Source organism: Bos indicus x Bos taurus, chromosome 2 (assembly GCF_003369695.1).
Source record: "Bos indicus x Bos taurus breed Angus x Brahman F1 hybrid chromosome 2, Bos_hybrid_MaternalHap_v2.0, whole genome shotgun sequence".
Taxonomy (NCBI): domain Eukaryota; kingdom Metazoa; phylum Chordata; class Mammalia; order Artiodactyla; family Bovidae; genus Bos; species Bos indicus x Bos taurus.
This window is the reverse complement of record NC_040077.1, coordinates 31,030,415-31,053,329: the sequence shown is the minus strand read 5'-3', so window position 1 is coordinate 31,053,329 and position 22,915 is coordinate 31,030,415. Positions and strand designations below refer to the sequence as shown.

At 36.0% G+C, this 22,915-nt stretch overlaps 1 protein-coding gene across 12 annotated transcripts in view; it reads right to left on the bottom strand.

Moving 5' to 3' along the window:
- Nucleotides 1-5,251: 5,251 nt before the first annotated feature.
- The window catches only part of SCN3A (sodium voltage-gated channel alpha subunit 3), a 121,271-nt gene continuing 103,607 nt past the window's right edge, over nucleotides 5,252-22,915 (bottom strand). For all 12 annotated transcript variants that reach the window (XM_027558931.1, XM_027558961.1, XM_027559030.1 and 9 more), the window contains 7 exons: nucleotides 16,582-16,704; nucleotides 14,034-14,306; nucleotides 13,133-13,186; nucleotides 11,992-12,129; nucleotides 10,664-10,768; nucleotides 9,038-9,308; nucleotides 5,252-8,521 (listed from right to left, as the gene is read on the bottom strand). In XM_027558931.1, coding sequence (XP_027414732.1) covers nucleotides 7,326-8,521; nucleotides 9,038-9,308; nucleotides 10,664-10,768; nucleotides 11,992-12,129; nucleotides 13,133-13,186; nucleotides 14,034-14,306; nucleotides 16,582-16,704 — 2,160 coding nt within the window. In that variant the 3' untranslated portion in view covers nucleotides 5,252-7,325. The remainder of the gene's footprint in view (nucleotides 8,522-9,037; nucleotides 9,309-10,663; nucleotides 10,769-11,991; nucleotides 12,130-13,132; nucleotides 13,187-14,033; nucleotides 14,307-16,581; nucleotides 16,705-22,915) is intronic.

Sequence of the window (22,915 nt, the reverse complement as noted above, 5' to 3'; positions counted from 1 at the left end):
CACTGAGGCCTGACCTGGGGTGTGGCCTTTTAGAAAGGATTTCAGTTAGTTTCTACCAGAATCTTGGGACCACCAGCAACCTGTGTCTGCTTTAAATTGAATATTTGCCTTGCCTTTTGTAACCAGGCACTGGTATAAGTTTGGACCATAAATACAGGTGAATCCTGGGTCTATAACTATGCATTGGTAGAGAGACTTTTTTCTGTAAACCAGAGTTAAGACCAGACAGAAACATCTGCTGCCTAAGGTTTTAAGGTTTTCTTTTGATCTGTGTTTGCAAGCTTGATCTTTAAAAATGCTTTCATTAAGTGTGTAACTTTTTGTGGGTCTTGAATGTATTCAGGATCTCTAATCCACATTGGATCTAAGTCTTTGTTTTCTGTTCCCTGTACACAGGCAATTAAAACCACGCTATAGGTCACTGGGATCAATAGAACTCCACAGGATAGCCGCTGACTTAAGTGCTAGCTTACCTTTCACTATCACCTGTAAGGCATTTCCCTTGTTTTCTGGTAAAATTTTTATTACCTGTCTCTAGATGTTTTGTGACAGAGGGTTTTAGTGTAATTGTCCCATTGTGTGCTGGAAGTATACATTCACCAAGCAAAATTCTAGTTATCAGTGTATTATCAGAGTACTTATGAGTTATTCAAGTAAAGAATATGTGCATGATTAAGGTAGTGAAATAAAACCTGACTACAATTTTATTCATGCAACATATTTCTAGTTGAGAACCACTAAAGAAATCTATTCTTTCACTGGCAGAATTAATGGAAATGAAGTTTTTATTTGTTTGTTTGTTTCAATAGTTTTTGTTAGGCAATTGGCATTACTTGTAAATTATAGTTAAAAGGTATTTCTGAGATATTTGTGTATCTTGTAATTAATTGTGACTGGTTTATCTGAATTTAGATGATGATAAATTTGAGAGTCATTCTCAATAAGGTTGAAAGAAAATTTACTAGTGTTACTGTTTGGCACTTAAGTTTTTTGTATGTTCCTGTAAGAATCAATTCTAGTAATATATGTGAAAACTGATAGTCACATACCTTTTAGTTATTGGTGATAAAGGGTAAAACGGTGATAAAATTAATGAAGTGTGTCCCATACCTTGTAGGTACTGCAATCTATTAGAAAAGATACGTAAAAGGAGGTAATGTAGCACAGTATGGTTCATGCCATCCTAGATGTACTTAGGGAAGTCTGAGGAGAAAGGTTTTAGGGCAGTCTGAGGAAGCTTCATAAAAGATGATGATATTTGAGCCAGTTTTTGGAAGATGCAGATGACACTACCCTTATGGCAGAAAGCGAAGAGGAACTGCAGAGCCTCTTGATGAAAGTGAAAGAGGAGAGTGAAAAAGCTGGCTTAAAACTCAATATTCAGTGTGGAGATTCCTTAAAAAACTGGAAATAGAACTGCCTTACGACCCAGCAATCCCAATGCTGGACATACACACCGAGGAAACCAGAATTGAAAGAGACACATGTACCCCAATGTTCATCACAGCACTGTTTATAATAGCCAGGACATGGAGGCAACCTAGATGTCCAGCAGGTGAATGGATAAGAAAGCTGTGGTACATATACACAATGGAGTATTACTCAGCCATTAAAAAGAATACATTTGAATCAGTTCTAATGAGGTGGATGAAACTGGAGCCTATTATACAGAGTGAAGTAAGCCAGAAAGAAAAACACCAATACAGTATACTAACGCATATATATGGAATTTAGAAAGATGGTAACAATAACCCTGTATGTGAGACAGCAAAATAGAACAGTCTTTTGGACTCTGTGGGAGAGGGAGAGGGTGGGATGATTTGGGAGAATGGCATTGAAACATGTATAATATCATATATGAAACAAATTGCCAGTCCAGGTTCGATGCATGATACTGGATGCTTGGGGCTGGTGCACTGGGATGACCCAGAGGGATGGTACAGGGCGGGAGGAGGAAAGGGGGTTCAGGATGGGGAACACGTGTACACCTGTGGAGGATTCATGTTGATGTATGGCAAAACCAATACAATATTGTAAAGTAACCTCCAATTAAAATAAATAAATTAATTAAAAAAACAACATTCAAAAAATGATGATCATGGCATCCAGTCCCATCCTTTCATGGCAAATAGATGGGGAAACAATGGAAACAGTGACAGACTTTATTTTCTTGAGCTCCAGAATCACTGCAGATGGTGACTGCAGCTATGAATTTAAAAGATTCTTGCTCCTTGGAAGAAAAATTATGACCAATATAGACAGCATATTAAAAAGCAGAGACATTACTGTACAGACTAAGGTCCATCTAGTCAAAGTTATGGTTTTTATAGTAGTCATGTATGGATGTAAGAGTTGGACTATAAAGAAAGCTGAGCAATGAAGAATTGATGCTTTTGAACTGTGGTGTTGGAGAAGACTCTTGAGAGTCCCTTGGACTGCCAGGAGATCCAACCAGTCAATCCTAAAGGAAATCAACCCTGAATATTCATTGGAAGGACTGAGGCTGAAGCTGAGGTTCCAATACTTTGACCAATTGACGTGAAGAACTGACCCATAGGAAAAGACCCTGCTGCTGGGAAAGACTGAATGCAGGAGGAGAAGGGACGACAGAGAATGAGATGGTTGGACGGCATCACAGACTCAATGGACCTGAGTGTGAGCAAGCTCCAAGAGTTGGTAATGGACAGGGAGGCCTGGTGTGCTGCAGTCTATGGGATCACAAAGAGTCAGACATGACTGAGTAACTGAACTGAACTGAACTGAAGTAATAATTTTTCAGGGGGAAAAAATAGAAAGACATTTCAGGCAAAGACTGTAGGATGTGCCAAGACAGGAGAGATATCAAAAAGTTGTGTAATTGGAGATTATGGATTCTGTGGGGAGGAGGCATGAGTTGGGGAGTGTTGGCCAATGATAGATGATAGTCATGGGATATGCGAGGGGCACTTTATGCAGAGATTTTTTTTGACTCTGTAATAAGATATGGAAATGGATTCTCTGACTAATGGGGTGCTGTCAGTTTTAGAAGATTTCAGATATGTATTTCAGTGTGTCAGCTGGCAGAAAGACTGCAGAGAAGCAGAGAGAAGAAATATTGCAGATGGAAGGATGCATGATAAGAAGTCAGTTACAATAAAAGTTGGATGCATCAAATCATAAATGGCTTCTCTGTGAAAGAATAAATCATTTTAGGTGTTGTTATAAGAGAATGACGTGCATCTTTTATTCTTTTGCCATAAAAATTAGTGCTCTAGGGAATATAAGACATAAGCCCAACTTCTTGAAGTTTTGTGGCAAATATTAATCACAAAGAAGTAGTTGTCATTACTTGTAGTTCAAGACAATTTTATGTATAACTAATGATACTGTTGTTTTAATCTCTTCTGTTATATATCAGATGTTCTCTTTTAGAAATATGTAACACTATAGGAAAGAAATAATAACCATCCTTTCAACTATTTAAAACATTCTTCACCTTTGTCATATAAAATCTTTGAGGCCAAGGAGGCTTCTTCATTAATGGGGCTATAGTCAAGGTGAAATGTTGTGTTTTTATTTATTTTTAAAACATTTTTGGCCACACCCCACGACACTGGATCTTGCCCAGGGATCACACCCTTGCCTCTGCATTGGAAGATGAAGTCTTAACCACTGGACCACCAGGGAAGTCCCTCGTGTTTCTATTTAAAGTTGTCTGAGTAATCATTTACATGGTGTATTGACAATATGCATTTTTCATTAAATATTACTCATATAAAGGAAATTACTCATTTTGAGTAGGCAATTTGATTTTGAACGTAAAACCGTAGAATTAAAGTATCACTAGAGACAACATCCCTAATCCAGCACCCCCATTGAAATAGAGGGGTAATCTGAGGGGCCAGAATTGATTTTCCTAGATTACACTGCTAGTTTTGTACCAGAACTGGTACTAAAAGTCAAGTGTCAGAACTTTTGATCCATTTTTTTGTTTTACATTTTCCATGTCCACAAAAAATGGTCAGCAAGGACATTCTTTATGATTACTACTAGTAGTTTGAAATTTACAAGAATGATTTTTGATATTTTATTGTATTCTAGTTGTTTGAAAATTAGTAAAATGCATAAGTTTATATAGCCATTATCTTTCAACTACAGTATTTGAAATGCAGAATGCAGAATACTCATTTTTCTCTCCACAAAAATAGTTTTTCATTACTAAAGGATCACTTACTGGTGATTTAGAATCATGTATTTGTGCTTTAGTATCACTTATTGGTGAATTTAAATTTCTTTAATTTCTTGGTATTGTTATTTCTGTGTCCAACTTGATTAATTCTATTTTTAACAAAATTATATCATGAAGTTTAATATTAAGAGGATTTTTCTTGTGAAAGTAGTTATTTCAGAAATCTATCAGATTACATTAGCAACCCTAAATTCTGAATGTTTTCAGAATATCCTTTAGCTAGGTATATTTTTAAAAATATATATATTTTTTAACAGCTGAAGACTCTTCTGACCATAAGATCATTTAGATATAATACATATCAATAGATATATTTGGCCAATAATTATATAATTGGGTACATAAAAAGGTTAAGGACTTTGCATAGTAATACTTGACTTCTCTGTGCTGTTGGCAAAATCTGAAAATTGACTTGAACAGAAAGAAGCCAGTGAATTCCAACCAAGTCACCTTATGCCATCTGCATTGGTGAAACTGTAAAATGCATGTTTAGATCCAATTCATCAAAAATAGAAGCATTATAAATGGAGTTTTCCATTGAGAATAAATATTTTGTTTTGGCCTGACATAAATCCAAGGGACCCTGGAAAAAAAAAGATTAATTTCTCAGTCACTACATCATTAATATTTTATGTGTAAATAGAAATTCATAAAATGAATTTAAGTAACAAACTATGTACTACAACATTTATTTACTACCAAGAAATTTGGAGATTACATAGTGAGGAGTTGAGATTAAAATGTTTACAACCAAGAGAATTAATTGAAATTGATAACTGTTGTAAATGGCTACTATTACTGTTGTTAAACTTGCAAGTTGGAATACGTGGGCTTGATCTTTTGCACACAGAAAAGTTCATAAAAACTGCTTTTAATTGACTTTATAGTATTTCTTAATAAATCATTCAGTAGGTTGTAACAAAATTCATGTGAACTTTTATGTATACAAATGTCAGATCAAGTACAGGTTTCATTAATTATATATATTTTAAACTTCCAACAATAAAAACAGAAGCCAAGAAATTAAATACAATAAAAAATGAAATATTTATTCATTTGGCTCAATAATGACATAGCTCACCATTCTTTTTAATAATAGCAATTCCCTGCATGCAGTTCATCAATACACTACAAGTAAATAGTTGTGTAAAAGGAATTAACATTACTCTTTTGGTTTGTGCAAAAACAAAAATTTATATCATGTTAAGTAATTGCACAACTTTGCCACTATGTTCATGGCTAAAAGGGACAGAGCCCAAGTTATATCTCTGATAGCTTTAGTGCAGCAGGAATTAAAAAAATAAGACTAGTCTGCATAAGCAAATACTACAAAAGTTGAGTTAAAAAAAAAACCTTCCATGAATAAAGGGTTATATTGAGGCAACCATAGTTGGTAGAAAATGACCTAGGTTTGAATTTTTGACCAATGTATATCCTACTGGAATGATAGAAAAAATATTATAACAAAGAAATTCACAAAACCCTTGTCTAACTTTTATTTTAGGAAATTATCCATTGAAAAGTCTAATGGATTCAAAAGTTTGGAGTTGTGATTAAAAATAAAAAGCAAAAGCATAAAGTAAAATAAATTGCCATGTCATCAACTTGAAAATAATTATCTTATGTATAAAATGCAGCAAATAAAATTGATCATATTTTTACATTATTTATATTTAAACAAGTTTTGGACATATTTTTAGCAAAATACAAAGTATATGTTTTGACAGTAGGCAGTATGCAGTGTGTTTCCTTGAATCTAGAGAGACACCATATGACACTCAAATTGAATTAAAAATGGAAAAGGAAAAGTGCTTTTAAATAACTGTAAGCTATTCTGCTTGACATACTAGACATAGAGCAGGTTGAAATCACTGTACTACCAGCATGTGACTTCTAACCAAGACTTGTGAAGAATGGATTGTGTAAAATAGAGCAGCATAGGCAATTAACATGCATTAGTGATAATCTTCAAACTATTTATGTTTAATGAATGGTGCAGGATACATCCCTGTTGGAAGCTTGCAAAAGACACATATACTGTGGTACATATTTGATTTAATAGAGGTTGTTTATCAGGATATATATATATATATATATATGTGTGTGTGTGTGTATATATATATATATATATATATGCAAATATGCCCCCACAGGATAAAATAACTATTTACATAACAGAGGGTGTGTTTAATTGACATAAAATGTCAGCTTTGCTGAGAGCAGAAGATGGCAAAGCAATACTGCAGCAGAAAGTGGAACAACTATTCTAAAGTGATGCTTTAGATATTCTTTTCTAGAACAGATTTATTAGATTACTTTTTTTGGGAAAACATTTAACCAAAATTAAATATAGTGCTCTGGAACTTAGAATAAAATTTGCACTTGCTGAAACAGAATACTTTGCATAAAAATAATCCTTTAAAAATTAGAGGAGACTTTACAGGCACATAACTGTATAGATATAAACAAATGGAGACTAAAACACTTTCAAAATTAAAGCCATCTAGAAAATGGAAGTACCTGATATTGTTGTTAGAATTTTTTTCTGGTTTTGAGCAAGAATTTCATCTCTTGGGCAAAGCTCTTGTCTGATTTTCAAGAAACTTGTGAAATAGGAACACAGGGCTCTTATATTCTTTTTTTCTCAACCTAAAGCTCATTTACAAAAATAGTGACGTCGTATTATGAATAAACTATGAATTAGCGACCAGGGAAATCCACTAGAACAAATTTTGTAAAAATATGGCAGATATGGAAGTTAAAAATAGAATAGATGCAAGTACTGTACTAAAAGTGTTTGGTGTGGTTACAATGGATCACTTTGCACAACTATCCCTATGGTCTAGGTAGCCATTGAATTTCTCCTCAGCAGTGTCAGCTGGTAAAGAAAACAGTAACCTCTTGTCAGTGTTGATACCCTGATTCACAGAGTTGTAGTGACAGAGAGGTCACTGTCTTGTTATAGGCACTGACCATGAGTGTTTGTTAAAACAGTCAGTTTGGCATAGACCTCCTCTGGGAGTTCAGTTGACACATTAACTTTACCTTCTTAGGCTGTAAACAATTGATCACAAAGATAATTCTTTGTTTCTTTTTTTTACTTTTGATTTTCCCTGACCTCTTTCCCTTTGCTTTCTTTTTCTGGTTTGTCCTTCTCAAATTTTTCTTTGTCTGGCTTTGTTACACTATCATAGGAAGGAGGAGAGGTGGTAGAGGAACTTCCATCTGTTTTTTCTGGGGTGGAGTTCCCATTTAATTTGTCAATAATCATGTCATCTTTTATAGGTAAGTCAATCCTCCCTTTGATCGCCTCTTTGTTATACTCATTTACTACCTTCTTTAACCTTTGCTTTAAAAGATAACACCTGAAATTACGCTGAATGATAGCAGCAGACACCTCCTCTTGTTTGCGTTTCAGAGTGGTTGTAATGGGCTCATAGGAGACTTTGGAGGGATTTGACGCCATGAACCGATCTTCCATCTGAATTCGAAGGGCATCCATCTCTCCACTCTCACCCAAAACACGCTTTGTAAAGGCAAATAAAATGTCAAGGCAGTGGATCCTGTCCCCACTGACCATGGGCAGGTCCATGGCAATGAGCTGGACTTTGTTCGGTTTTGCTATGAGAAGAGGAGGATCCAGGGCAGCTGCAAAATCAGAGAGCTTGGAGAACTCTATGAACTGGGTGGCATCGGGATCAAACTTCTCCCAAACCTCGTAGAACATCTCAAAGTCGTCCTCACTCAGGGGCTCTGCACTTTCTTCAGTAGCAACACTGAAGTTCTCCAGGATGACAGCAATGTACATGTTCACCACAACCAGAAATGATATGATGATGTAACTGACGAAAAAGAAAATCCCAACAGACGGGTTTCCACAGTCTCCCTTAACTGAGCTGCCAGGGTGAATTGTGTCAGGGTCACAGTCTGGTGGTGCACTGTTGAGAATAGGTGCTAGCAATCCGTCCCAGCCAGCAGAGGTGGTAATCTGGAACAGGCAGATCATGCTGTTGCCAAAGGTCTCAAAGTTGAACATGTCGTCAATTCCAGCTTCTTTTTTAACATAGGCAAAATTGGACATTCCAAAGATGGCATAGATGAACATGACCAGGAAGAGCAGGAGGCCGATGTTAAACAGCGCAGGAAGGGACATCATCAAAGCAAAGAGCAGCGTGCGGATCCCCTTAGCCCCTTTGATCAGACGCAGGATTCGGCCAATCCTGGCAAGACGGATCACTCGGAACAAGGTAGGGGACACAAAATATTTCTCTATCAGCTCAGCCAGAAACATACCTATGGAAAAATACAGAAAACCGCTAAACAGTGAGTATTTTAGGCTTATATGGATGCTTTTTCTTTGCGAGGTTATTGAAAACAACAAATTTGTCATAAGTATAAATCTTTACTATTTGGATCCACTTTCTAATGTTACCAATGAAAGATTATAGAGTTTTATTTAATAATTCTATAATGTCATAAACCAATGTGGACTCTTGCAAAATCCTATAAATTAAATAATCTCACATACTCGTATGGCATTTTAAGATTACATACTCCCAATTACTATGAATAGTTATCCTCATATATGAAATGTTTCAACAGCAAACAAAGACTGTTTCTGAAATCTTCAAATATATTGCTTTCTTTTTGAATACTGTCATTTTTCAATTAGTGGAAAATGACCAAGAGTGTTGAACTTTAGATCTGTACACATGATGATTCTCAGATCTAATTTCCGTGTCACACAGGTGGTAGGCTGTGGGCGATTTTTTCAACAACTATACTTCTCTGTAAATAAACCATTCTTACCTACGATGGAAAGAATCACTACCACAAAATCAAAGATGTTCCAACCTATGGTGAAGTAGTAGTATCTGAGGGAGATCAATTTCAGCACAAATTCTCCAGTGAACAGGATAATGAACACAAGGTTGATTCGGGACAAAACTAGAGTCATGTATTTGCTCTGGTCATCAGTTTCTACCATCATAGTGACCATATTGAGACAGATGAGGATCATGATACTGATATCAAAAACTTGTCTGGTTACAAAATCAAAGACCATTCCTTGGAATTTGTTCTAGAAAGAGAGAGAAAATAAGAAGGTTAATAGGCATATTTCATAAATAATGAGCCACAAAATTGAAGATGAAGTCCTTCTGTATATGGCCCATGGGATGTGTACCTTTCTCACACTACCTGAAACAAATCTGTTTAAAAAAGAGAAGGAAATGAAAAATGTCATATGACAAAAGCAAAGCATAATTGTTTTATTTAAATTCTATGGGAAGACAAAGCTGAATGACATAAATTGGTGGCAACTGGCTGATAATGTGCATGGGCTTTGCTTGATTTTAATAACTGGTAATTTTTACAAAAAATGTAACAACTAACAATGAAGATTTACAAAGTAGGTTAATGTAGACAGACTTTTAGATGGATGAATATGCCAGTTGATTTATCAACACTTTAGGAATTTTGAATTATGTCTTATTTCTGTCTGTCCATGACTCAAAATATCAGTCATTTTTTATTTAATTCTGCTTCTTTAACAATAATACTTAAATGACATTCAGTAAAGTAGGTTTATGTCCTTTTGTGTATCCTGTCCTACTTTCTGCCTCCCCTCCCTTCCCTCCTGCCCCTGCCCCGCCACCCCTGCCCAGACTGTACCCTCTTAAAAATTATGCAAAGTGAAGTCATTTATAAGATTCATGAGATTTTGTCAAGTCCTAGTTCAGCAACTATAGGCTTTGTGACTTTGGGTACAATATATACCTTCCTTGGGTCTTAGTTTCCTTGTTCCTTACCCATCTAAGAGCATAGATAATTTAGAATACAACTCTGTGGACATAATACACCATCTTTATGTCTTTTCACTATAATGAAGCTCTACAGGGTATGCGTTCTAGATAAATCATTTGTGTGTGTGTGTGTGTGTGTGTGTGTGTGCTGAAACCAACTATTTTGATGACACCCTTTCCTTTCTAAGTAGGTGAAAAATCGTTTTCTGTTATAACAATGGAGAGAACAAATGGCACAGAGGGAGGTCATGGGTGTTGAAGGGGAGGTTTTAAGTTCATCTGCTTAAAAGGACAAGAGGGGGGCCATATCACAGATCAGAGAAGGAGAAACCAGGTGCGCCGTTGGCAGCAGTAGGTGGCAGCGGGAGCATGAGCTCGCTTTGGGAGCAGTTACCGGGAACTCTGACTTGGAACTTTTCAACTGACAAGTAAACAACATTGCTTCATTTTTAAGAGCTTAGTAATTCTTAGAGTGTAGTAATTGCAAATTGTGTTATACAATATGTACTTTACGACTAGATCATGGTATATATATTGGTGATATCACCTAATATGTTCTGAACCAGCACTGCCCAGTTTCATCATATGGAAATAGGGCTTTGGAATGTTCAAGGAGATGAGTAATTCTTACTGCAGGCCGAGGTATGGGTTTCTGAGGTTTCTTAGACCCAAGTTTCTTCATTGCATTGTAGTATTTTTTCTGTTCCTCTGTCATAAAGATGTCTTGACCTCCAAAGTAAAGACATAGTAGGAAACTGGTTACAACCCAGCCTGTATTACAGCAATACTTTTACAAAAATACTTCTGAGTCTTTCCTTTAATCCTTCTTTTCAATTGTTAAATGGATTTTACCCTACTTCATATAGATTTATTCTGCTTTTTCATTTTATCTGAAATTCTGAGTACCTTCACACTATGTAAAACCCATAATCACATAAAACTCTGATTAGTACAGGATTCTAATTTGATAATATTATGTTTAGAAGGAGGCTCAGGGGTCTCAAATATATTTTCATTAAAGAAAAAAATCTTAGTCCATTTCAGTGTTGACAGCTTTATTTTTTATTCAACACTTTTTGAGCACTTGCTGTAGGACAATGTATTCAGTATCAGAATTACGTAGATCTACATCTATATGTATCTATATGCATCTATATGTAAACAAATAAAACAACCCATCACTGCAGAGATAGCAATAAACTCCAGGATTCAGAAACAGGCTTTATATAGGGGAGCGGTTCAGATGTTAAAGAATCTGCCTGCAATGCAGGAGACCCAATCTTCCCTGGGTTGGGAAGATTCCCCTGGAGAAGAGAATGGCTGCCCACCCCAGCATTCTTGGCTGGGAGATCCCATGGACAGAGGAGCCTGGCGGACTCCAGTCCATAGCATTGCAAAGAATAGAACACAACTGAGCGACTAACACCCTTAAGCTAGACCTTAGAGGATGATTAAGGGTTTGCTAGACAAAGCATTTTAGGAGGAAAAAAAATATCCTGTGTAAAGTGACAGAGGGAAAAGAGCATACCTTGTTCAGAAAAGGGCAGAAAATCCATGTAGCTGTGTGTGTAGCAAGTGATGGTGTTAATGGTGGGTGGGTGGTTACTGAGGAGGAGGGAAGTGAATATAGAAAGTGTGTGGGCGAAGATGAAGCTGGAAGACTGGGTGGAGATAATTCCTGAAAGGCTCTGTAAGCAAGGGTAAAGCATTCAGGCCCACTGGATGGTTTGAGGCAATATGGTCATTTTTCTAAGTCAGAATGACACTATAGCAGATCTGCAGAGGATGAACCTGGAGAGGAGCCACCAGTTAGAGGCTGGAATCCTCTGCGGTTGAACTGACCACATAGTGAATGGAAAAGAATATAAAAATGACCTAAGTCGGTCCTGGTTATTGGGATGTAAAAAAAGAAAACCAGAATCTCAGAATGGGGAAAGGTGAGAGCTGAGGAATACTTATCTTCTTTTTCTGTTGGTTGAAGTTATCTATGATGACACCAATGAATAGATTCAGAGTGAAGAATGACCCAAAGATGATAAAGATGACAAAGTATAAGTACATATACAGATTTTCTTCATATACAGGCTGAAGTTTAACCTAAATAATATTGAAAATATTAAATAACATTTAAAAACACAATAAATACTTGGGCTAAATTAAAAATTTGGTGAGTGTTGTTACTTTCTATAGAGCTATTTTTGCCTTGACCTGAGATATTGTTCTGCAAAAGCAGTTCTTTTTTTAAATTAGTATGACCTAGTATAATCTGCCTGCAATGCAGGAGACCCAGGTTCCATCTCTGTGTCAGGAAGATTTCCTGGAGAAGGGAATGGCTACCCACTCCCTTATTCTTGCCCGGAGAATTCCAAGGAATGAGGAGTCTGGTGGGCTCTAGTCCGTGGGGTTGCAAAGAGTCAGACATGACTGAGTGACAAACACTACTAGTATATTGAAAGTTTGTAATTTTTATGATTGTTCTTAAATCTGTTTTCCCATTGGGGCTTACCTGTACATATTCTTTAGAGTAAATAACAGTGGTATAAACAAGGTAAACATTTTGAACCTACTATTTGTCTTACTATAATTTTTTTGTTGTTGCAGTTTTTTCAACTTGGGTTTGGAGTTAAAACCCGAGATAACTCCTTATCTTGGAGATAAGGCTTTAATAACAGAACATCTACTTCTAAGAGGAAAATTCAGCATAAACAGATGTGTGCTGAGGAACTATTTTTATTCCTATTTTCTAAATTGAGTTTCCCTGAAACTTGCTTACTTTTATCATGATATTTTTGGAGGCCGCTTTACAGACTCTGATTTATCATACTCTTCAGGGATGGAGGAGACTAGTTCCTTCCTGCCTGAGCAGTTTACCCAACCTTAAGAGTCTCATTTACTGGACTGACCTAATCGACCTGTTATTAGATGTATAACAGACATATATGAACCAAAGTATCATTTACATGGAAGTGAATTGGCTTAAAAAGAGAATCTCTACATGCAGTTGTAAATGTTCTGATTCTGGGCCTTCCAGTTAAATTAACACAAATGTTCACTATGGAAAAATCTAGTAACTATAAATAGTTATTTGAGTGATACTTACATCTCGTGAATCAACAGCTGCATACATAATGTCCATCCAGCCTTTAAATGTTGCCTGTTAAACAACATATGTTTGAATTCTGCATAAAAACCTAATCCAACAGTATGCATTTTACCATATGAAAATATGATAGCTATTACAAATAATTTTTGTATAATATTTTGAAATACTCTACAAAGAGCCTTGAATTCTCTAACAGTTGAAATTTCAATGCAACTGAAATTGAATAGGATTTTATTTCAAACTGGAACTCGTTTTGTCTTGGAAAGTATTCTATTTTTTTCTACACTAACATTTAACTAGATGAATCTCAGGCTCAAATCACTTTCAGAAGCTAAGCTCTATCATTCAAACCTCTGGTGTGTTTAAGCACTCAATTGTTTTAGTTAGTTTCTTGATTAGTTAATATATTATCAATTATGTCAAAATAATTAAATATTACAAATTTTAAAATCCACACCAAAAGATTTGCATTTCCACACCTAATAGCTCTATACCCTGAAGATGTTGATACAATTAATTATCTGGCTAATAGTCTATACATTTAATTAATTACTACTATATATATTATTACTTTAATACACAAAATTGCTTCTTTGGCAATTATTGGTACAGAAAACTAAAAATGCTACTAGCGCAATAACAATAATAGAATAAGAAAAAACAGGAAGCAGAAATATAAAATCATATTAAAACATACTAACAACTGAACACTGGGGGACATACATTAAAATCACTGCAAAATATCTTCTTTGCAGTCAAGTCAAGCTAATAGTACAGCTGTTAGAGTACAGCTGTTATCATCAACTACTTTTGTGCTGTCAGATATTACTCACTCAAAGAACATCAGAGAAATGATTTACTTGAAATCTTTTTCAAAACTCATACAGTAGGTACTTACCACTTGAAGCAGTGCAAGATAGCCAGCGCCAACATTATCGAAATTTACTTTCACATTTTTCCACCGAGCTTTCTTGCCAAGAGCCTGACAGTCACTCAAATTGTTAACTTCACTAACATCAAACATGTTACCCGTTGTCGTGTTTACACAGTGGTAGAACTTGCCAGCAAACAAATTCACACCCATGATGCTAAAGATCAGCCAGAAGATGAGACAAACCAGCAGCACATTCATGATGGAGGGAATTGCTCCAACAAGAGCATTCACAACGACCTAGAAGAGGAGACAAGAATGAGGCAGCTTACAAGCTATTAAAATGGTAACCATTTCTTCCATTATATAGTTAACATAAAATGGGTGTTTAATGAGTTAAATAAAAATCTGGGTGGACAAGTTGTTTCTTCCGATATTTTCTAGAACATATTCAGTAAGGGAAAACAGACAGTGACACAACTAAAAAGCTAAAGGATTTAAGGAAAGCAAAATATTCCAAAGTATGAAAAGAAATAAACAAAAACCTGATAGAGTAAGATGGAGTCAGAAAATGTTTGTATGCTAGGGAAAAAAAGAAAAAAAAATGTATTAAATACCGACAGAAGAAGTAATCATCATTCAGCAATTGACTTTAATTTTCAAAGGTATTAATGAATAATTGGTGGTGTGAAAACATGGTTAAACAAACCCACTACAAAGAAACAAAGTAATGATAATGCCTTAAATCTGTGTCCCCAGATCAAGCTAACTTTTGATGATGATGAAGAATAGTATTGGGAATTTGCAAGGTCATTTTTTCCCCCTACTGATAATTCCCAATTTTTTAAAAAGTGAATTAAGATGGGAAATAAGATGGAATTTATCTCTGGACATAAAAGTACTGAACGTATTCCCATTATTATTGTTCCAAATCTCTTAAAGGTTTACTTCAGGGCACTCTTTACCAACCCAGGCCAACCTATTTGATGAAGGAGACGTTCCATCACCTTTCCTCTAATTGAATTCAGAAGAGATTAATATGTATTTTCAAATCTCTAGCAGTTTGTATGTTTTCTTATCTAATTAATCTGTTTTATCTAATTAATTAATATTGGGACTATTTTGTTAAGCACTTATAAGTGAAACTATTATTTTTAAATACTGAAACATTATTTTAGAAATCAACACCAAAGAATTTTAAATTAATATCAAAACTTGAAATCCAAAATTGTAAAAACTTCATATGCTAGTTGAATCTTATTTCTTATGGAAATTGTCATGTATATTATACCAAAACCTGTTTTTTGCTCTAAAATTGGTGTAATATGGCCTCCCATAAATTTTCTTATCAAGTAAATGCATGATATCTTTTACCATATTTTATACCTAGAATATTAATTCTGTCATATTATAAGAATTAAAAATGTTAATGTAGAATAGTTTTCAGATTAGAGCAAATTTGGAAATTTTTAATTTTGTTCAGTTGCTGTCTGCCCTCAAAAATGAATTATTGATATGAAGCCATGCAATCAGAAGAAGGCTTAAATAATATCAGTAATACTAAAAGATTGGTATGGAAAAAACTTGAAATTACATAATAATTTTTTTAAATTTCATCTTGTGTGTTTATTTATCAAGTAACAATGAAGTAAAATTATAGTGTAACACTAAGCATTTCCTTGCTTACAGCGCATCTGGAGAGCGGTTTCATTCTTCCTGGTGAGTGAATCTCAAAGTCAAAGCTGAAGTGTTTTTTAAAAGTGCTTCAACAAACCACCTCCTAACATAAAAGCCCTATGGCCTAGAAGGAATTCAATATCCATGTGCATTTGCAAGCTGGATTAAACAAAGCTGGCCTTAGTGCTAACTAGTATTTTGAGGGGTGTGGCAAGTAGATGTGAATATGGTGTACTTTATGTTTAGAAGCATAAAATGTACACTAAGGGATAGAGATGGAGGGTCAAATACAAGTGTTAATGGAAAAAGCGAACCTCATTCAGAATGCTCACTTAAAAGGGAGATCCGTAAAACAAACCCCAGGGGTTGCCGGCAATGCTTAGTTAATTATCCTAACCCCTACTTTGGTGGCTTAGGATGCAGATTTTGTCAGACGCTACAATTTAGTGTTGTTTTCTTGCACAACAACTTTTTTATTACCAATATTAATGGAGGAAGTAGAGCACACAAAACCTTCATTACTAGTTATTTTTAAGAAATCAAACTACCTATTCAAAGGAAGAATATCTCCTCCTAGGATGAGTGTCAGTAGTAAATAGTCATTATAAAATGTATAAGCAGTAAAAAAAAATAAATGGCAACACAGAGTTTGTAGTTGTGTGGAAACATCCCTGATCTGTTACCAGGAGACCTGGATTCTAGTTTTAGTACTGACACAAAAAAAATTTTTTGAGGGCCTGTTTTAGTTTCAGGAGGCTAGGCGTAGTGATCTTTAGGATTTCTGCTTTGAAATTGTATAATTCTATGAAATGTCAGAAGAGTGTGGCACCCCTCTGTATCTAAATCATTACCTACATTTAATTTTGATATGAATCGTGAGAGCTTTTATTCTTCTTACCCTCATGCCTTCAAACCGGGATAAAGCTCTCAGTGGTCTTAAAGCTCTTAATGTCCGTAGGGATTTGATGGCACCAAGTTCTGAGTAGCCAAGAGCATTGGCTACCAAGCTAACCAAAGAAACCTGAAGAAGAAACAAAAATCAGTCAGTTCACCAGGAAATAAACTATTGACTAAAGGCATGAGACGTAATATCTCTTTTTTAGTGCCAATCAAACAAAGCTTTAGACAGCCCTTGGCAGCCTTCATTTTCTACATAGTAGTGTGCTCATTTTACCTTCCCAGCCTCATTAATTAATTGCTTTTCTTACCAAACATCCATAAGGCTCTCCAGTTAGATATTTTACCCATGGAGCCCTTTTCAGCCCAGACATAGACCACTGATGATTCGAGATTTAATTCAAAAGTCATATCCTTCATAGATCTGTGTTTAACATCATTGATTAATAATCATACTTCATTTCCAAGTTTTGCAGTATCCTGGTTATGTGTATTGCAGGCACTGACCATAATCCAGGCCACATTAACTCTTTATGGACTGAAATGAAACATTCTTATTTCAATGTCTCTAATAATACCTGGTTGAATATCTTTAGTCAGTATATGTTGGATAAATAAACAAAGAAGAAAATATTACCTGCAAAAACATTTTATCAGACCACATAGTTTCATAACAATGAAGTTTTTTTTTTACCTAAACTATTGGATTTATGATTTAGAATACAATACCTCTCATTCAGAGTGATGATATATCTTTCTGATATTTACATAAATGTTGTTTTACTTAAATATATGAAAGGTTAAAGAAGACATGTCTTTTTCAGGAGGAAGAAGCACTATTTGCTTTGATTTTCTTTAATAGCCTGGCTTAGTCGCTTAGTCATGTCTGACTCTTTGTGACCCCATGGACTATAGCCTGCCAGACTCCTCTGTCCACGGGGATTCTGCAGGCAAGAATACTAGAGTGGGTTGCCATGCCCTCCTCCGGGGAAGCCAGCATTTTATTAAATGTTGAACATTTACTATATGCTAGGTTCTGTTCTGATTGTCTTACACCTATAAATCTCAAGAAGTGTGTAGTATTACGTTTGCCTTTTCACTGACAAAGAAGTTGAGTTTCTCCCACACCTTTGCTTTTTTTTTTTTTTTTAAAAAAGATGTACAGATAGAAAGAGATGAAGTTAGAACCCAAGTGATTGGACTTCAAAACTGTATCTTAACCTTTTCCCTCCATTACCAGAAATTCATTCTTAATCTGAACTGCAAAACTCAAGAAATGACTTGAATGATTATCTTCACTTCTTGTAAGGATTATATATAGCTTGATGGATAGGAGAGAGGATAATTTATGCATCCACTGGATGGCCTCAGGGCCATGGTGTGAAGGTGACACCAAAACCAGAACTGAGACTTTAAGGCAGACGGAGCCACTATCCCCTTATTGTTAGTGTTGAACAGAAAAATAAATGACTTGAATGTTAGACTTGACTAGTGGCTGCATAATTTATTGAGCTATTAATTTCTCTCTAGTGTTCACTGCTACAGAAGACTGGGAAGATGGGGAAGGTTATTATTAGAGAACACACAGGCCTTCTACATTCTGGACTCATTTGCCTCGGAAGCATTCACAACTTCTTTAAGTTTCTGCAGCTGCTTCTGAAGACTTATCTTCCCAACCAGGTCCTGAGATGGGGGCATTTAAAGGGAAAGTGAAACTGTCAGTCCCTCAGTCTTGTCTGACTCTTTACGACCCCATGGACTATATCCTGCTAGGCTCCTCTGTCCGTGGAATTCTCCAGGCAAGAATACTACCATTTCCTTCTCTAGGGGATCTTCCTGACCCAGGGATCGAACCCAGGTCTCTTGCATTGGAGGCAGATTCTTTACCATCTTAGCCACCAGGGAAGCTCCATTTAAAGGGAAGTGGCAGGAAATTTCTCATGACTGGGAAGTAAGGAAGCTCATGCTTTAAAAGGAAAAGAAATATAATGGCTAGAGCCAGGAGATTCTGGAAAGACAGCAAGTTGTGGCTTCAGAGCTGAGAGGCACTACTTGCATATAACTACCCCATCACACTGGGGTGGCTCTGTGGATTGCTAGAGAAGCTGGACACTAGTGAACCCCCCTTTTTATGCACCTGTCATTTTGTGTACAATAAAAACTCATTTTATTGTATTACTGTGAAAAACTAAATATGGTTTAAACTCAATTTTGAAGTTAAAGATTTGAAATATTCTTAAAATTGGAAGATGATGCCTAATATTGGTGCATGCGTGCATGCTCAGTCATGTCCAACTCTCTGAAGCTCCATGGACTGTAGCCCACTGGGCTCCTCAGTTATATTGGTAAGGTGCTGTAAAACTTAAAATGATCTTTTCCACTCATGAGCTGTGTCTCAGAGTAGTCAAATATTAGTCCAAGAAAAGGTAGCAAGGGGCAAGAACATAACTGGAATTTCTGTTTTCAGGTCCAGTGCGTTTCCCACCTCAGCAACTTCAGACTCGACCTTTCAATACAGTGTTTTAGTCTCTTATGCTCAACACAAAAGGCATTCTTACTAAGGTATCCTAAGTGTAACCGAACCTCTTTACCAAAAACTGAATTTTTAATACAAATTTACATGACTCTAGGTACCTTACTAAGGAGATCAGCCCTGGGATTTCTTTGGAGGAATGATGCTGAAGCTGAAACTCCAGTACTTTGGCCACCTGTTGCAAAGAGCTGACTCATTGGAAAAGACTCTGATGCTGGGAGGGATTGGGGGCAGGAGGATAAGGGGACGACAGAGGATGAGGTGGCTGGATGGCATCACTGACTCGATGGTGATGGACAGGGAGGCCTGGCGTCCTGCGATGCATGGGGTCGCAAAGAGTCGGAAATGACTGAGTGACTGAACTGAACTGAACTGAATGCTTCTAATGGAGAAGGCAATGGCACTCCACTCCAGTACTCTTGCCTGGAAAATCCCATGAATGGAGGAGCCTGGTAGGCTGCAGTCCATGGGGTCACTAAGAGTCAGACACAACTGAGCGACTTCACTTTCATTTTTCACTTTCATACATTGGAGAAGGAAATGGCAACCCACTCCAGTGTTCTTGCCTGGAGAATCCCAGGGACGGGGGAGCCTGGTGGGCTGCCGTCTATGGGGTCGCACAGAGTCAGACACGACTGAAGCGACTTAGCAGCAGCAGCAGCAGCAGGTACCTTACTATCCACAAAATATATGAAACTGTCTGTGCTAGACGCTTCAGGGTGGGGTTTGATTGTCAGTCACACCTTCCACATTCCAGTGGCCGTTGAGACTGAGAACGAAAGGAATAATGCAGGAAGGAGTTGATGGTTCTGAAGAAGACCTTGGAAGTCCTCTGATTGTTTAATGAACCAAGTGACATGACATTATTTCCCTTAAAAATGGCTAAAGATAATTTTTTAACTTCAGTATAAGCAGTTAAAAGATTAAAACCATAGGATCACCTCCATACACTGAAATGATACGTTTCAGTGCAAAAGCTTGCTTGATTTTTAATGGAAAAATTTAGAAGTGTTTCTATTAAAACCAGAAGTGAAAAAAAAATGCCAGCTACTAACATTATTTTTTCCACCAACATTATTATTTAACACTTTCTGTAAAAAGAAATGAGCAAAAACAATTAGAAAAGTAGAAGTCATTATTTACATATTTGTTAATGTTGACCTAAAAAAATCAGAATAAAATGAATAAAATGAAAATTACTATAAATGATAATATAATTATTTTAGGTTCTGACTAATATATTTTTCATATTAATTTTTTAAAGTTTATATGTGTCTTTTGAAACTGCACAAAACTTAAAATATTATAAAGAAAATACAGTATAAGAATAATCTAAAATATTATTGTTTTAAGAAGAGCAATCAGAAAGGACAAATTCCACATAATATTAAAGCTAACGATAGGATCTTCAATAATTAACGCTATCATATAAATAAACAAAGAAATGAATGAAACAAATCTAAACTGGACCCAAGGCATACTGGCATACCAAGTTTTAGCATATGGAAAATGGTAGTATTTTAAATAAGAGGTGAAATAAACAAGGGGGACATTTTGAAATGTTTTAAAATGTCAAAATCATTTTGAGGACAATAGAATTGGAGCCTTACCTCACACCTTACACCAAAATAAGTTCTAGATTGATCAAAAATTAAAACATAAAAGTGAATAAATAAAACTCAAAAAATTTGAGAAAAAAAGCATGAGAAAATGTTTTAATAATCTTAAAGCAAATGGTCTTTATAAGCATAAGAAAAGCCAAAAAGGGGAAAAAAAAGCTGATATATTTGACTAAATCAATATGAAAACCTTTTTACATGACAAAAAAAGCTCAAAGACAAAGCCCAAGTCGGCAAAACAGTCATACCACATGTGACAAAATAGTAAACTTCCTTAATGTAAAAAGAAGTCCTACTAATCAGTAACAAAAAGGTCATTAACCATAACATACAAATTCCCTCTAAACTTTCATTTTAATATATTTGAACAACACATTTATTTATACTCCTTATTGAAATTTAACCAGAAAGAAATCTAAAGAATACATAGAGAATGCACAAAGGGACAAGAAGGAAGAAGGTTTTAAAAAATTCTCGAGTTAAAAAAAAAAAATAAAGTGCACTGGAATGATCACTTTCTCCACAGAGCAAAAGCAGCAGCAGAAACCCAGGTGCTTGCAGAAGTAAGTCAACTTTTTCTAGTGGGCTCTGAAAAGGTTCTGGACCTGGAGGCACCATGTTCTCCTAAAACAGGGGGTAATGCATGGCACTGAGAACAGAATTGATTCAAAGTCTCTGCATAGGGAAGCTGGGCATTCTTGACTGCCTTCCCCCACTTCTCCCCAGCTCTGCTAGAGAGCATAATGAACTAATACTCCTTCGTGGCTTACAAAGTAAAATCTGTATTTGCTACAGAGGTCAGAACATAGCAGCAATAATCTGCATTGTGGTTGGGTTTCCCTGTTAGACCACAAAAGCCTCTTTAATACATCATATAATGGAGGGTTTTCCATTAATACTATCATAGGGTTTAAACAGCCTGTGGTCTAACTCAGTATTTCCGAGAGCAGGCACCTGAAGTTTCAGATTCCTGAGTGCATATCTCCTTCCTTTCAGCCCAGAACAGTTCTGTTTTTTGTCAGATACACAGCTTCTAAAAAGGGCTCAGGTGGTGGTGAGGGACAGGTACAAAGCGTCCATGGAAGTGATGGCAGAAGGCTCTTGGCAAAGATGGGAAACTGGGGATACTGGAGATGGCAGGATTCTTCAGCTGCAATGGGTAATTTTATAGTAGGAATGGAGTGAAGACCATCCAGTGTCTGAGAAATGAAGAGCAGTTCATATGCATCATCAGTCAGGAATGAGAGTCCTTACACTTTTATATAAGGGGTGTTTGTAACTCACCCCTTGCTTTTTACTTTTGACATTTTTCTACTTTTATAGTAGGTTTTTGCAGTTTATTTGTCTATAGCTTTTTACATGATTTGGAAATTCAGAGGAGGGCATGGCAACCCACTCAAGTATTCTTGCCTGGATAATCCCCATGGACAGAGGAGCCTGGTGGGCCACAGTCCATGGGATTGCAAAGAGTCAAACATGACTGAGCGACTAGGCACAGGAAATTCACAGTACTCACCAGACATGTAAAGGCATCTCAGTAATTATGGTTTTGTTTATGGCAGAGAGAAACTGGAGATAACCTTAGTGCTCATTCCTGGAGAACGGATGAGTAAATTCTGATGGTACATCACTGAACTGCACTGTGGAATATAGATACCATGGGTACCATAGGAATTTCATTTAAATATTCCAGACACCATTTATTTTAATAAAATGAGGGTTTTGAATCAGGTGATTTCTAGGTTTGCTTTCTTGCCTGGAATTCTATGATTCAGAAATTTCAAGATGATTAAAGCAATATAACACAATATGTTATTCACGCTGGAAAGATAAATCATAGTAACTTTACTAATGGATATATCATCTTTAGTCAAGTACTCACTCTACTGGGAAAATACTTGAGTGCCGGTCTGATTGATAGCATGATTACTTATGGGGTATGTATTAATAATTGGGAATTTATCCTTAGGTTTAATTATTGTTATTTCTAGGAAAATAAGAGTTGTTTTTGACATTCAATATAATGAACATATATCTATACAGAAAAATCAAATGAACTTTCTGATTGAACTTTTTGGCCAACCCAATATATAATAAATTAACAGCTAAGGAATTATTCCGTGTCTCAATTTCTTCATCTACAAAATCGAGATCGTAACAGTGGATGCCTCAGTGGTGGTTGT